The 13,448-nt window shown below is 35.9% G+C and overlaps 1 protein-coding gene across 2 annotated transcripts; it reads right to left on the bottom strand.

The window, feature by feature from the left end:
- Positions 1 to 292: 292 nt before the first annotated feature.
- Positions 293 to 13,030, bottom strand: Msh6 (DNA mismatch repair protein Msh6). 2 transcript variants are annotated; one of them, XM_076128690.1, is made up of 19 exons: positions 12,793 to 13,030; positions 12,355 to 12,501; positions 11,905 to 12,049; positions 9,801 to 9,990; positions 9,371 to 9,505; positions 9,003 to 9,138; positions 8,570 to 8,709; positions 8,118 to 8,252; positions 7,510 to 7,699; positions 6,722 to 7,028; positions 5,654 to 5,809; positions 4,853 to 5,099; positions 4,343 to 4,498; positions 3,769 to 3,903; positions 3,291 to 3,512; positions 2,702 to 2,878; positions 2,124 to 2,301; positions 1,661 to 1,812; positions 293 to 1,357 (listed from the first exon to the last, which is right to left on the bottom strand). In XM_076128690.1, exons 1-19 carry the CDS (start codon positions 12,947 to 12,949, stop codon positions 1,076 to 1,078), a joined length of 3,387 nt encoding a protein of 1,128 aa, XP_075984805.1. In that variant the 5' UTR covers positions 12,950 to 13,030; the 3' UTR covers positions 293 to 1,075. The 2 variants fall into 2 exon arrangements, with proteins under 2 accessions (XP_075984805.1, XP_075984806.1); XM_076128691.1 differs by having other exon boundaries at positions 11,905 to 12,046.
- Positions 13,031 to 13,448: the final 418 nt, after the last annotated feature.

Here is a 13,448-nt window from a genome sequence, read left to right as displayed (position 1 = left end):
ACTTTTCTGTTTAATTACTTACAATACCATTAGTGCTTATGTAATAGTTTTTAGAAGATTATGAGTTTAAGGAAGACATCTTGACATCAAACTAATCGGATCGGCACTCGGGGGCAGCCATACCATAGTTACAACATCACGCTGATTAACTGGCCTCACTCAATTCCAACAACTTATCTTATAGTGGCATCATGGGGCACTTCGCTCATCTTTGGTGGGAAAACATCCATACTATAACTTCTGCGCTAAGACACTTTACCGCAATATAAGGCTATTAAATAAAACAAGGATATTCTTATATAAATGTAATAATAAAGTTTGAATAACAGGTGGGTTACTTAGGCTAGTCTTGATTGATCACAATAAATCACATGGATTGGCACCGATTCCACGAATCGATTCTATTACATTTTATGAACTAACAATATAAAGAACGCGACAGATTTACACAAAACATTAATTAATTGTACAAAGTAATACATACTTGTTTAAAATTATTCATGCAAAATCATGAGATTACGACTGTATTCTTTCTTATAAAGATAATGAGAATAACCTCCACTATAAATCACAAAATCTCCAATCAGATTACGGCATACTCTTTACTACTTATGAGGTATAAAAAGCTGCCTGTTACACTTAATACTGTCGCGTTCTAGACAATAAAAAAGAATACAAACTTAAACATTGCAATACTGGCACAATGATAATATCATAACAAAAAAAGATTCATTATAGGTGCCGCCAAACAACTAAAAAAATTTCGGTAGGAATTGCGATTGCAAGTAATATTGCGCTTCGCCAATTTGTTAGTCAGTCAACTGAGTGTTGTCTGCACTTGGTCTACCTTCAGTAGTGCGATTCTCTACAGTTGGTATCTGGTATCAAAAGTGTGACACTTAAAATGTACTGACAAAATAGTTCCTACGCCGCCCGTAAGAGGCGCTGATCAGATTTTTATACAAAATTTCTCGATAACTAGCCGGTTGTCGATGTCGATACTCGACTGTAGTAGCAGTTAGCTTTCTAAACACATGTTCAAGTTGTTTGTCGACCCCTATGCCAACATTAAATATTAAATGCTTAGAGCTGACAACATTGATCTGAGGTCGCTAGGGTTGTCCATTTTGAGTACATCTCTAAAGGCTCTAACACAAGTGGCTTCTTTCTCCAAATTTTTAGATATTTGATGTGCTTTGAGAGTGATTTCTTTAGGTACGCCTGCTAGACGAGCTGCGTTGAAACCGTATGATTTGGGACACGCGCCGGGAGATAATTTGTATAGGAATGTGATTGTTTCTTCTGGGATGTCGTCTTCGTTGTCAGGAGTTGATTCGTCCGTTTCCACCATACAAGCCTGGAATAAGAAAATATACAATTTTGAATCGAATTGAAAACTCATGTAATTGTGGAGAAATATTGATAAATATTATACAAATAAGAATATTCCTTGTAAAGCAATCTGTTACTTGATGATGCTTCATTTCGTGATAAATTATTTATGAACACTTAGATGGAGAAATATTATTTGATGTTTCAAATTAGAATTGTCTTCTGTACAGTTGGCATGTTACTTTAACATATTCAAAATATATATATCAAAAGGTTGGTAATTTGATCAAATAAAATGTATCATCATGTAGTTAGAAGTCAATCTCACCATATGTCCCAGCATGATCCCGGGGTGGTCAGCGAGGTGATGTACGAGCGAGTGGTAGTGCGTGGAGAACATGACGCGACAGCCGCGCCGCGCCAGCTCCACGCACACGCCTGATGCGATCGCCGTGCCGTCGTACGTTGATGTGCCGCGACCTGCAACGCGAAAAGAGGTTTTACTTCTGTTTCCAACTACTTTCGGCACTCACTTCGAGTCAGGTAAAGGAACATCATTTTGAAATAGTGTCCTGTAGAAGAGCTTGGGCAGACTTTTGCCTTACAATAAATAGAACATGGTAGGTTACAAAAAAGTCTGTATGATGAAATCGTAATAAGCGCCAGTTATTTGGAAGATTTACGAAATACACTAGTGTTTTTTTACTTTTTAGTCATATCTTATGTGTTATCACATGATATAAATTAAAAATAACAGGAGCATATTTTAAGGGAATGATCGCGTCACTTACCCAATTCATCTAGTAATACAAGCGAGTGTACAGTAGCATGTGTAACGATAGCTGCCGTCTCATTCATCTCTACAAGGAAGGTGGACTGTGCTGAGAATATGTCGTCCGAAGCGCCCAGTCGCGTGAAGATACGGTCCACGAGGCTCAGGCTGCACTCTTGAGCGGGAACATAGCTACCCTGGAAAGTTGAAACACAATTTACGATCTGTTTAGATCGCGCTTTTTACACAAAAGCCATAGTAGAGGTGTTGTTTCTTGGAAAGGAGTTCCCTTTTAACAATAGCTTTACGGCGACTTTAACAAACATACAAACAATGGACAGAAAGTAAAACTACACTTACACAACTACCTATAATATATGATGTGTTATATTTTGTATCACAAATACTTGTTCTCTGCCTACCCGTAAGGGAAATAGGCCCATCTTACGTATGTACTGCATATTTGTTCTATATGGGAATCGAACGAGGTCCTTTTCTATTATTGGTGTTAACTTTTCGCAGATGCAAGGCTGCTTTTAGCCCATATGACTTTCGAGTTTACATCGAAGCATAACACTATAAACGAGGAATACTTACTAAATGTGCCAATACAGTGAGTAAGCCAGCTTGTCTCATGAGCGTAGATTTGCCGCCCATGTTCGGTCCCGTGAGCAGTAGCAGACTGGCCTCAACACCGAGCTGCGTGTCGTTGGGGATGAAGTCGTTCACTATCGGGATGCAAGGGTGTCGGCCTTCCACTATGTTGATGTATGGCTGAAAATATATAATTAAATTGTTGTTATACCATTACGACTGATGACCGTTCACCCAATAAGCATTATTTTTTTATAGCCCATTACTGTTGTCACTGCTGGGCAAGGGTCTCGTGCTCAAATGAGCCAGGGGTTGGACCCTGAGTCCACCACTGTGAAAAAGTGCGGCTTGGAAGCTTATGCTTGCCCTCGAGATATTTATTACTATTATTTTACAAATTAAACTATATGACTTTATTAAATTACATTGTAAACTTATGCAATGGGTCTGGAAAATATTAAAGAATAATTAGTAGCACATATTTACGAAGAGACGATTAATCAGACCATTTGACCTCATAAAGTGGAACAATTGATAAATATTTGATATAACAAAACCTATAAAAAAAACTTTGAATAATATCTTTATTTACCTTCTGATTTTCACTATAAGTGACGTCAGGCAAGCACACATCGCCACTCTGTTGCCGCGCGAACTCAGTGAACGCGAGCAATATGTCCAACGTAGACAGACATTGCACCGCGGTCTCCCACTGATTGTAGTGAGTTGAGAACTTCTCGAATATTCGACGACTCAAGTCTTTAAGTACGTTGGTCTTTTGTTCCTCAGCTGCTATCATACGGGCAAGGAAATCCTGAGAATATATAAAAATAATGTTAATGATTTAAAGAAGTAAATCTGGTTCAGTTTGTAGTAAGAATTTCTAAGAGTACTGGGCCTTTATTTTAGGCACCTCCGAAAGTAAGTACAAAATAGGCTTTTTAATTAAAATTGTATAGTAACGTTATTACTAATTATCTATGGTGAGGTTAAACGAAAACAATCCGTTTTCGTTTGAGTTAAAACAAAATGAACATCTACTGAAAGAATGTTATTAAATAGTTGGTTACCTTTGTTTCGGCAGTGGAGAATCTCTTGTATCCTTTTCTGGCACCTTCTAAATTATAATCAGATCCTGCTTTCGTCGCGGCGCTTTGGGGAACTTCTATTTGATACCTCTTCTTATCTGTGCCGACGTAGTTTAACTGAAAGATTCAATTAAAGTATTATTACCTGAACAGTCTTTTCTGCGACCATAACTTTAAAAGTCTTTCACTACATTAAAAAGGTTTTTTTTAATCTATACTAATATTATAAAGCTGAAGAGTTTGTTTGTTTGTTTGTTTGAAAGCGCTAATCTCAGGAACTACTGCTCCGATTTGAAAAATTATTTCAGTGTTAGATAGTCCATTTATCGAGGAAGGTTATAGGCTATATACCATCACGCTACTATCAATAGGAGCAGAGTACCAGTGAAAAATGTTACAAAAACGGGGAAAATTTTTAACGCTTATGTAACGCAAGCGAAGATGCGCGGGTCAGCTAGTTAATCTTAAATATGAAATAACAATTATTAATGATTTCGATAACACCTTACAATGTTGCGATGAAAACATTCTTTTTTAATTTATTTAGTCTACTTACCCGACATTTGAAATATTTCTCCTGTTCTTTAAGATATTCCTTCAACTCTTCATCTATTTCTTTTATAAGCTGCAGAGTGTTGTCGTACTCTTGGTCCACTCCCTCCCCGGGGAGGATACGACCTTCCTTCTCTGCTTCGGTTTGATTGAAGGCTTCCTACAAGAGAAAAAAAATAAGTTGAGGTCTGTGTTATTCGTCTTTACAAATGAAAACTCTATATGCTTATTTAGGCTTTTATTAGGAATTTATTATAGTCTTTAGTCTCTGCCTACCCCTATGGGAAGGCGTGATTTTATGTACGTATAATCATTCGAGTGTAAGTTTTTTAGATTTAAGACTGCTAACTTTTCTTTTGTATCCTATCATTGACACACTACCGTGGTCTCCTCGCGATACAAGGAGGGTAGTTATAAAATCAGAAAGCATGGAGGTTTTCTTAAAATGCCTCTTCGCGTTTCTTATGTAAAACGATGACAAAGTAATTATTACAAAATTTTACGTTAAGCTTACCTTAAAAAACTTCAACGTGTCTCTATAATCCGGATACTTCCCACTAGGACCGAACTGCATAACTCTCTTTAACAACACAGCATCGACATCGGAGAACAACTCCACAAGTTTGAGTGCTGCCGTGAACCCGTTGAGTACAGATATAAAGTCCAGCACTTTACGTTTAGAGTACGTCTTCTCTTCGTAGAAAATAGCTCGCGCGTCTGGATGGTCTTTTGATCGTTTGAGATTGCCTAAAGCATGTACTCTGAAAACATATGATCTTATTTTAATATGATTCAGTTTCATGGTATATGTGTTGACCTACCTATCCGATAGAGTAGGTGACAGCAAATGTAAAGAAAAAATTTCAATTTCCCCTTGATAAGCAGTCAATCAGAAGTGGTTAAACCAATCTTAAGTCTATTTTTTTTTTATTAACGTAATGTAAGTATTTTCCTTCCCAAAGAATACGAAGGTTAATGGCGGAAGATTTCAATTTGGATGGGGCTGCATCGCGATTAAAATTTGATATCTTTAAAATGTCGGGTTATTTCCTGAAAATGTATTCAATCCTTATAAGTAATTACTTATTGCAAGAAGGTATTCATATTTTATCGTATCAGTAAAATGCAACAATTATCTGTGGTAGTTTTAACCTTTCGTATGCTTAGTAGCAGATCTGATACATGTACGCTAATTGCTAGGAAGCAGATCCGCACGAATCCCGGCGAATAAAAATCTCCCGACTCAATATTTCCCGCTCGTAGACATTCAATGGGGGGGCATCGTTGCAAATACAAAAGGTTAAGGAACACTCACTTGGCCAGCAGTCTCTCCAAATCTGGCAACGAAGTTAATATAGTCTTGGCATCTTGGCACAGCTCCTGATTTTCAAACAACGCCTTCACAGCTTCCTGCCTCTCTTTTATAACTGCTATGCTGCAACTCGGCGCACATACCCACTGGTATAACAATCTACAAGATTTATAATATATTTTTTAGCTCAATAATGAATATACCTACTTTCACTAATTCATGATCCGTATTAAATAGAAAAGGCCGCAGCGAATTACTTATCCTCAGTAATAAAGCAATTTAAATGGACAACAGATGTTGCCCTAATATGAATTCATTCTATTGGGAGTTAAATAATATTGTATGAACTTAAATGTTGTTTCTATTGTTTTACACTAGTAGTTGTGGATTAGTTTGCTTTTTTATAGCCCATTTCTGTCCCACTGTAGGGCAAGGGTCTCCTCCCAAAGGAGGGGGAGGGATTAGGCCTTGAGGGTTAGTTTGCTTAATTGAGGCAAATATTCATGTCTCTGCCTATCTGTTTAGAGACTACTAGCTGACCCGCGCAACTTCGCTTGCGTCACATAAGAGAGAATGGGTCAGAATTTTCCACGTTTTTGTAACACTTTTTTACTGTTACTCTGCTCCTATTGGTCGTAGCGTGATGATATAAAATATGCTTTTTATTTTCACGAAAAATATTCTTAAAATTATTTATATCTCTTAACTCTTAATATAACGAAGTCGCGGTAAGGCATATCCGCCATTAAAACAGTTGCCATGACAACGGAATTTTGTTAATTTAATGTCATTATTATATTGATTATTCACGACTTCGTTCGCCACCTGAATTTTCCCGGGAAATGCGTCATTTTCCCGGGGTAAAAGTAGCCTATGTCCTTTCTCGGGTATCAAAATATCTCCATACCAAATTTCATGCAAATTGGTTCAGTAGTTTAGGCGTGATTGAGTAGCAGACAGACAGACAGACAGACAGACAGACAGAGTTACTTTCGCATTTATAATATTAGTATGGATGAGTCTCTAGAGACTCACATCAGAATAGGAAAAAAAATCTAAAAGTACACATACCTTTTCCCCATATGAGTTGAACAGAAATTCAACCTATCATACAAACATCCTTCATCCTGTACGATCCTTAAATTCCTCAACGTGATAGCATCAAGGACCATCGTGGTGCCGCCTTCCCATCGACTTTCGACTTTAACTTCAGGCGGTAAGGTCTTGTTTAGCACGTCGGGCGGCGCGTAGGACGTGAACTGAGACATGCCTAGGACTTGTATATCGAGGAGACAGTCTGTGAGGCAGGATACACAGCCGCCTAGTGCTTTGACGGCCAGGTAGCAGTTTGTAGCAGGGGTAAGGCCTAGTGCGTCTCCTGAAAAAGTAATGGATTAATTACTTGAATATTGTATGGTAGCGTATTATAAGATGAATGTAGATAATAATATGAAATTGATCTGACATCATTTACATATTTCCTCAATGGTGCTTTTCTTTTATAAGCATAACTTTTGGGCCAATTAGGTTGTGGGGTTGATTAGAAGTTTGACAAAGTGTATTGATACTTATGTTATTGAAATTTCTTTATTTCTTTATTTGGATACATTAAAATAAGAGTATATCCATAAAATCAAGGGCCTTACTTAGTGCAAAAGTGACCTCAGTACATAAATTGTTGTACTACAAACATACATAAGATCACGCCTTCTTCCAACAGAGGTAGGTAGAGACTAGAGAAATTAGAATAAATAATAGATGAATTGTTGTTTTATCTTATATCAACCAGAAATCAAAAGTCATTATGAAATCTTTAAAGTATTGTTCGTTGTTCTTTGTATCGTTTCTTTAATACATACCTTCATGCAAGAATGGTTTAATTCCCTCAGGCCACTCTCCATCAGAGTTAGTTCTATAATACTTCTCAGCTAAGGTCTTGAGCGTTTTATCCGGCGCCCACATAGCTATCGGCTCTCTGCGCGCACTATGACAATGCGTACTTAGTAACTTTGTTGTACGTGCCGTGGTAGTTTTACGGTCATATATTATCTGAAATAAGTTGAGAATTACATATTACTAGTTTATGAAAATGCATAGAAAATAATGGCACCTAAATTTGTTGCATATATCTTTTACTTTTGCCGATTTCTACCAAACTGTTCACGTCTCAAATAAAGATTAACGTCTGGGTTAACACGTAATTTAATCTTCTAGGTTAATAATAGCATAGTGAATAAATATTATCCTTCACTTTCAGTACTTATTTAGGTTAAACCACACACATATCCCAATCAATTTAATTTAAGTCTGCTTATAACGAACAACAGTATACTACGTATAAACGTATACGTCAGTAAGTTTAACGTATACGTGCACGTCAATGAATGTGTCTAACCTTCACTCTATTGTGTTTTTAACAAACAATTTAGAGAACATTATATTATACAAAGCATTAAAAGTTGCTTACCAAAGCAGGTGGAAAGTGCGCCAGTGTGGTGAGCAGCCGAGAAGAATGCTTGTCGTCTTGGAATTGTCCCACGTGGAACAAACCAATGGATGTGTCGACAAAACACACGCCGTAAGTACTGCAGCCATTGTTCTCCTGGATAAAACAATACATTTTGAAATTATTAACAATGCAGACTGAAGTGTTTAACACATAAAATCTGAGTTGACAAACTATGAAGAATGGTTTCTTTTAAATATTTCATAGGGACATTACTTCTTAGCTATTTATTGTATTCGTCACCCACAAACTAAAGTCACACAATTTATAGGAAACATTGAAACACATTACTGAAGTTCGATATTCTGAACATTTTAGGTAGTTTTCTACCACGGGCAGTGTAACCAGCGCCGACACAAGTTATCCAAGATAAAATGAAAATGTAAAAATACTGTTAATAAAGTTGTTATTACCTCTTCAGCAATAGCCATCATATAGTTAGCGTTAGACTCGGCGGGCCCGACGTCCTGTAGCCCGCACACTTGAGCGCCGCGCATCGTCACTTGACATATCTCACGACGAACCACCTTATCCCACTTTGTGTTCTGTCCAGCTGTTGTTAAGACATTTTGATTAAGAAATTTTATAAAACATTACAGATTATTGGTGCCAGGAACTGGGAATCAAGACCAAGAATTCTCAAGTGCAGTCATACTAAAACTCTGTGTGTCTCTCTGTCTCTGTGTGTGTGTCTGTTATTTAGACTCTCTGCATTATATAGATTAACAGGCAGCATTATTTTTTCTGCAAAATGTCTGGTTTTAACTGACTTGAACCATTTCCTAATAACTAGTACTACTTTGTCCCAGAAATCGTTAGTCTATATATGTATGTGTCAATACTTACTTTTCTTGCACCTCTCTTGCATCATATCAGGGGTTTCAGTTTGTTCAACACGCGCGACTTTGTATCCTTTTGACACTAGAGTCGACGCCATTCTGCCGTAAGCACTCTCTGGGAAGCCGGAGTGAGCGAATTCACCCTGTACATATTATACACTATATTTTGATCATTGCTTTTATATAGAGTTTGCTGCAACTCCAAGCTGATTTTGAAAACTTAGTAACGTTAAAAAAATAATATATTGGACCATAAATTTAATATTCATAAAAAAGACTGGAGCTCAGAATTGTGCTCTCATTCCAAATTAGGTTAGTTAACAACTGATGAATGTAAGTAAATAAAAAAAATATTAAAGAAAGTTAGAAGTTTACCTTCATATAAGAGAAGCCAAGTTCATTGACACCAACAGCGGCATCCATGTGATAAAGCTCATAAAACTTGCCAACTTTGAAGAACAACACACAATCATAGTGTGAGGACTTCATCTCCCACCACTGTCTGTGTGCCTGGTAACAAGCAATCCTTGAATTAAGAGCCTATATAACTGATTCTGCAACTATTATTTTTGAATTTAGAACAAATAGTCTATATCCTGGATTAACATAAAGGATACTTCATATTATTTCAGTAAATCTTATAACTTTTATAGTGTAATATACTTTTTGTTGCAAAAGTTTTTTTTCTACTTTCCAAAGTCAACTTCAGTTGTTCATTTTTACCACGGAAGATTAAAAGATATTATAATAGACTAAAGATATGTACCTCTTTTATAAAGAAAATTACATCATAATATTTACTTACAGGTGTTTGGTTTTTATAAAACTCAGGAGGCACAAACAGTGTGCTAGGATCATACTTTGGGTGGTCTGGCCTTCTTTTCTTAGCATCCCTGATCTTGTCAGGTTTTAACCAGTCCAGTTTGCAGTGTGTCCAGTTACCATCATCTGATACTGGCTTCTCTTCTGCTGGTTTAGGAGGTGATGTTGATGGCCTGAGAAAAATTTGCTCATTAATATGAAATGATAACTATGTTTTCATGACAGTTTCCACAGAGGTGGAGAAAACAGACAGTTATCGAGACCCAAAACAAATATTATTCTAATGTAGAAATAGCTGTTTAAGATGTAATAAAAATGCATATCCGGGTCGTTCTAAGTTATGAGGTAATTTCAATGTCAATGAATTTTTTTATATGTTTAATTGATAATTTATTTCAAATAAAGCTGTGAGATTATCAAAGTCAATATCTTCTATAAGGTCACTAAAATTCACCGATGAAATGTTTTTAATTTAGTCACAAAAGCGCCTTAAACATGAAAAATGTACTTCCCCTGGTCTGTCCTTTAACCGATCATGTTAATAAATTAGTATTTTTAACTATCTTTAAATTGTTAAATAAATTAAATTGTGTATTATTTAAAAACTAGACAAACTAAATTAAAGCAATGAAAAAAAAATAAAATGTAACATTTTGATATTCATAAAATGTTTAATATTGAAATTTGTCCCTCGTATATAGCGCCTCCTCCCCTGGCGTTTTGTTTTCGTTAAAAACTCACGACTTTTAATTTCGCCGCGTAAATTCTGACCTTGAGCACAAAGTTACTAACGTGAAGTTGACAGCAAGCCGGCGGCGCGAATGCGCCCGCCAATTTGTTCGCTATTACACAGACGCCACTTGGTGAAAACTGTCGTGGTTCAGTGAGTGTGTTCTTTCCACTGGTAAGATTTTTTTCTTTATTATAAGCATAAATATTTTACTTTCTTCCTAGAATTACTGTAATGTATGCAAAGAATCGTAATCTTCCCGTCTAATAACTTGTTACAAAAATTTAGACTTTTATAGCGATATTTTGTCGAAATAGTATCTCCCCTGTCTTCTTTCCCCTGCCACTTAAGGTACCAGGGGAGATACTTACTGCTCAGGGGAGATAACTGCTTCCTGCTCATGATGCAGTTATCCATTATTTAGTATCCGAGTGTATTTACCTAGTCTGGTTTTAGTTTAAACATAAATCTTGTTATTTTAAATGTCGATTGTACGAGTGTTTATTGTCGCTTTCATCCTAAATATCTCACACCAGGTAGTGTTCCTCGAAACTCTTATTGTTTTTGTAATAAGTAAAGGAGCAGTCCTTTTTAACCCGGTTACTTTATAGAAAAACGTCGATGCCAAGTTACCATATTTTGGTTACAGATTATGGCGGCACGAAAAAAAATGACGCGTGAAGAACGCTTAGAAAAAAAACGTGTAGCGGAAAGACAGAGATACCAAAAAATTAAAAATTACCCTGTGAAATATGAACAGCAAAAGATTAAAGAGCAAAAGAAATATGATAAGAAAGCTCGATCGTTCAACGAAAAGCTCGTTTAAATTAGTGTTTTTTAATTTTATGTTGATTTTCGTATAATGTCATGTTTTTGTTGCTTTGTAAGAATTAAAGATTATTTTATAGTGAAGTCTGATGGCTGTTGAAATTAAGTCTGATTAATATTAAATAAAAATGAAGTTGATTCTCAAACTACCACTTATTTATTTCATAACACAACATAAATGCCCCTCCCCTGTCCTCAGTATCTCCCCTGGTCAGTTATAAAATGGTAAAAAATTAAGATTTTGTCTGGCTGTTGTCTGTATATGAAGATAATAAGTGTTTTGGTAAGAAAATACTGATACTACATTATTTTTTTATCATTTTTGTCACGCCGCCTCTTCTAACATCATATTACCTCTTAACTGAGAATGACCCATCCATTGAGTAAATATAGAACTTTCACAATGAAAAAAATATTTTTTTATGAGTTGATTGTTTAGCTTACAGCTAATTTCTCTGTGATTTACAGTTAAGTTGTACTTTAACAATATAGGATAAAAACTACAAACCAGTGTCATTTTGATAATTACCCCTTGTTAGCTGCTGGCTTGCTGGCTGGTTTGCTAGGTTTCTTTGCCTTGGGAGATTGAGTAGGCTCATATTTGAAACTCTCCTGTAATTTCTTCTCTATAGTAGGCTTCTCCCTCTCTGGTGATGTATCCATCTTGTTATCTGCTGAAATAAGTAGTGAAAACAACTGAACTCATGTTGAAAACCTTTACATATAAACTATGTGGCACACAGCACAATGATCTAAGTACACTCTACCAGTGTCAGAAGGAAACACTTGTCCAGTGGTGGACAACAATGAATTCTGTTTTTCCTACAATATTAAGGGTGGAAATATAGGGTGAACTAAAGTCTAATTACCATTGTCATTACACTTCTTATTCTTTGATCATCTAAGCTGAGCTAGTATAAATCAGCTTTGTTAATAATTAAAGGAAATAATACCTATGTTTTATAAATGGCCCACCCACCTTTGTTCTCAGTATCAGAATCATCAGAGTCCATAGGTTGCAATCGGATCCTCTTCCTGCGTTTGGGAGCCACTGGGACTTCATCGTCACTGTCACTGTTTTGCTTCACTTCTGGAGACGGAGTTGGCTGTCTCTCACGCTTTTTCTCTTCAATCATAACAAGAAGACTTAAGAGTTATTAAATAATTTTTAAAATTATAATATAATAATTTAAATTTAAATTAAATTAGTAAAGCTCTTTAGTTTGGTGTTTATAATGTAGAAGAACGAAGTCTTTTACACCCTTTACTACACTCCGACCACTCTTGTCGGCTAATGTCTTGTATTGTATTACTTCGTGTTTTGAAATAAATTGCAACCATACAACCCATTTAATAATAAATATGGCATTTTTGCTATATTATAGAGGTGAAATGTGTACTAAAAAGATCAACTTACTTTCAACTTTCGGTTCGCTGTCGCCGTTAACAGACTTATTTAATTTCGGGCTGTTATCAGCTTCTGCCTCGGTCTTTATCTTCTTATTGGCTGGCGGCGTTTTAGAAAAATAGTTAAATAATGTATTTGCAGCACCTACACTGTTACGTTTAGACATTTTGCGTTACTTTTAACTAGAAATTCATAACACAAAACACAATTTCTATTCGCACAATTTCGTTTGTGGTCTGATTTTGGCGCAAACATTAATGACATACGTCAATGACAAATTGACAGCAACTATTTCGTTCAGAAATTGTAATTGATTGATGCCACGTTTTATTGGAAATCAACAATGGTAAACTAACTACACGATACCAAACAGAAGTTATTGTTAGGATTTAATTAATTTACCAGGGACAACTACTAGCTACTAATCGCAAGCATCTCCAAATATTGTCGAATTATGAAAAAGTGTAGTCTGTTATGGCGCATGGAAAGCTATTAGACTATAGTCTTTAGCCGTATCTACTTTCTTTCTATCCTGTTTATTCAGCTTTTAAACTTTAAATCTGAAAAATACATTTTAATCATAATAATTGTATCCCACTTTTGTAGACTGATGGTCTAATAAGTTTGAGACAATCTAACAACGTAACATAGTTATACCATTTCAA

This window comes from Anticarsia gemmatalis, chromosome 21, assembly GCF_050436995.1.
Source record: "Anticarsia gemmatalis isolate Benzon Research Colony breed Stoneville strain chromosome 21, ilAntGemm2 primary, whole genome shotgun sequence".
NCBI classification, from domain to species: Eukaryota; Metazoa; Arthropoda; class Insecta; order Lepidoptera; family Erebidae; genus Anticarsia; species Anticarsia gemmatalis.
This window is presented reverse-complemented; position numbering and strand designations above follow the sequence as displayed.

Excerpts from the sequence above, each read along its gene's own strand:
- Msh6 (XM_076128690.1), bottom strand. The coding sequence starts at position 12,949 with ATGTCTAAACGTAACAGTGTAGGTGCTGCAAATACATTATTTAACTAT. Across the intron at positions 9,991-11,904 it reads AAGCCAGCAGCTAACAAGGG|GCCATCAACATCACCTCCTA; the intron begins GTAATTATCAAA and ends AATTTTTCTCAG. Across the intron at positions 2,302-2,701 it reads TCACTGTATTGGCACATTTA|GGTAGCTATGTTCCCGCTCA; the intron begins GTAAGTATTCCT and ends TCAACTTTCCAG.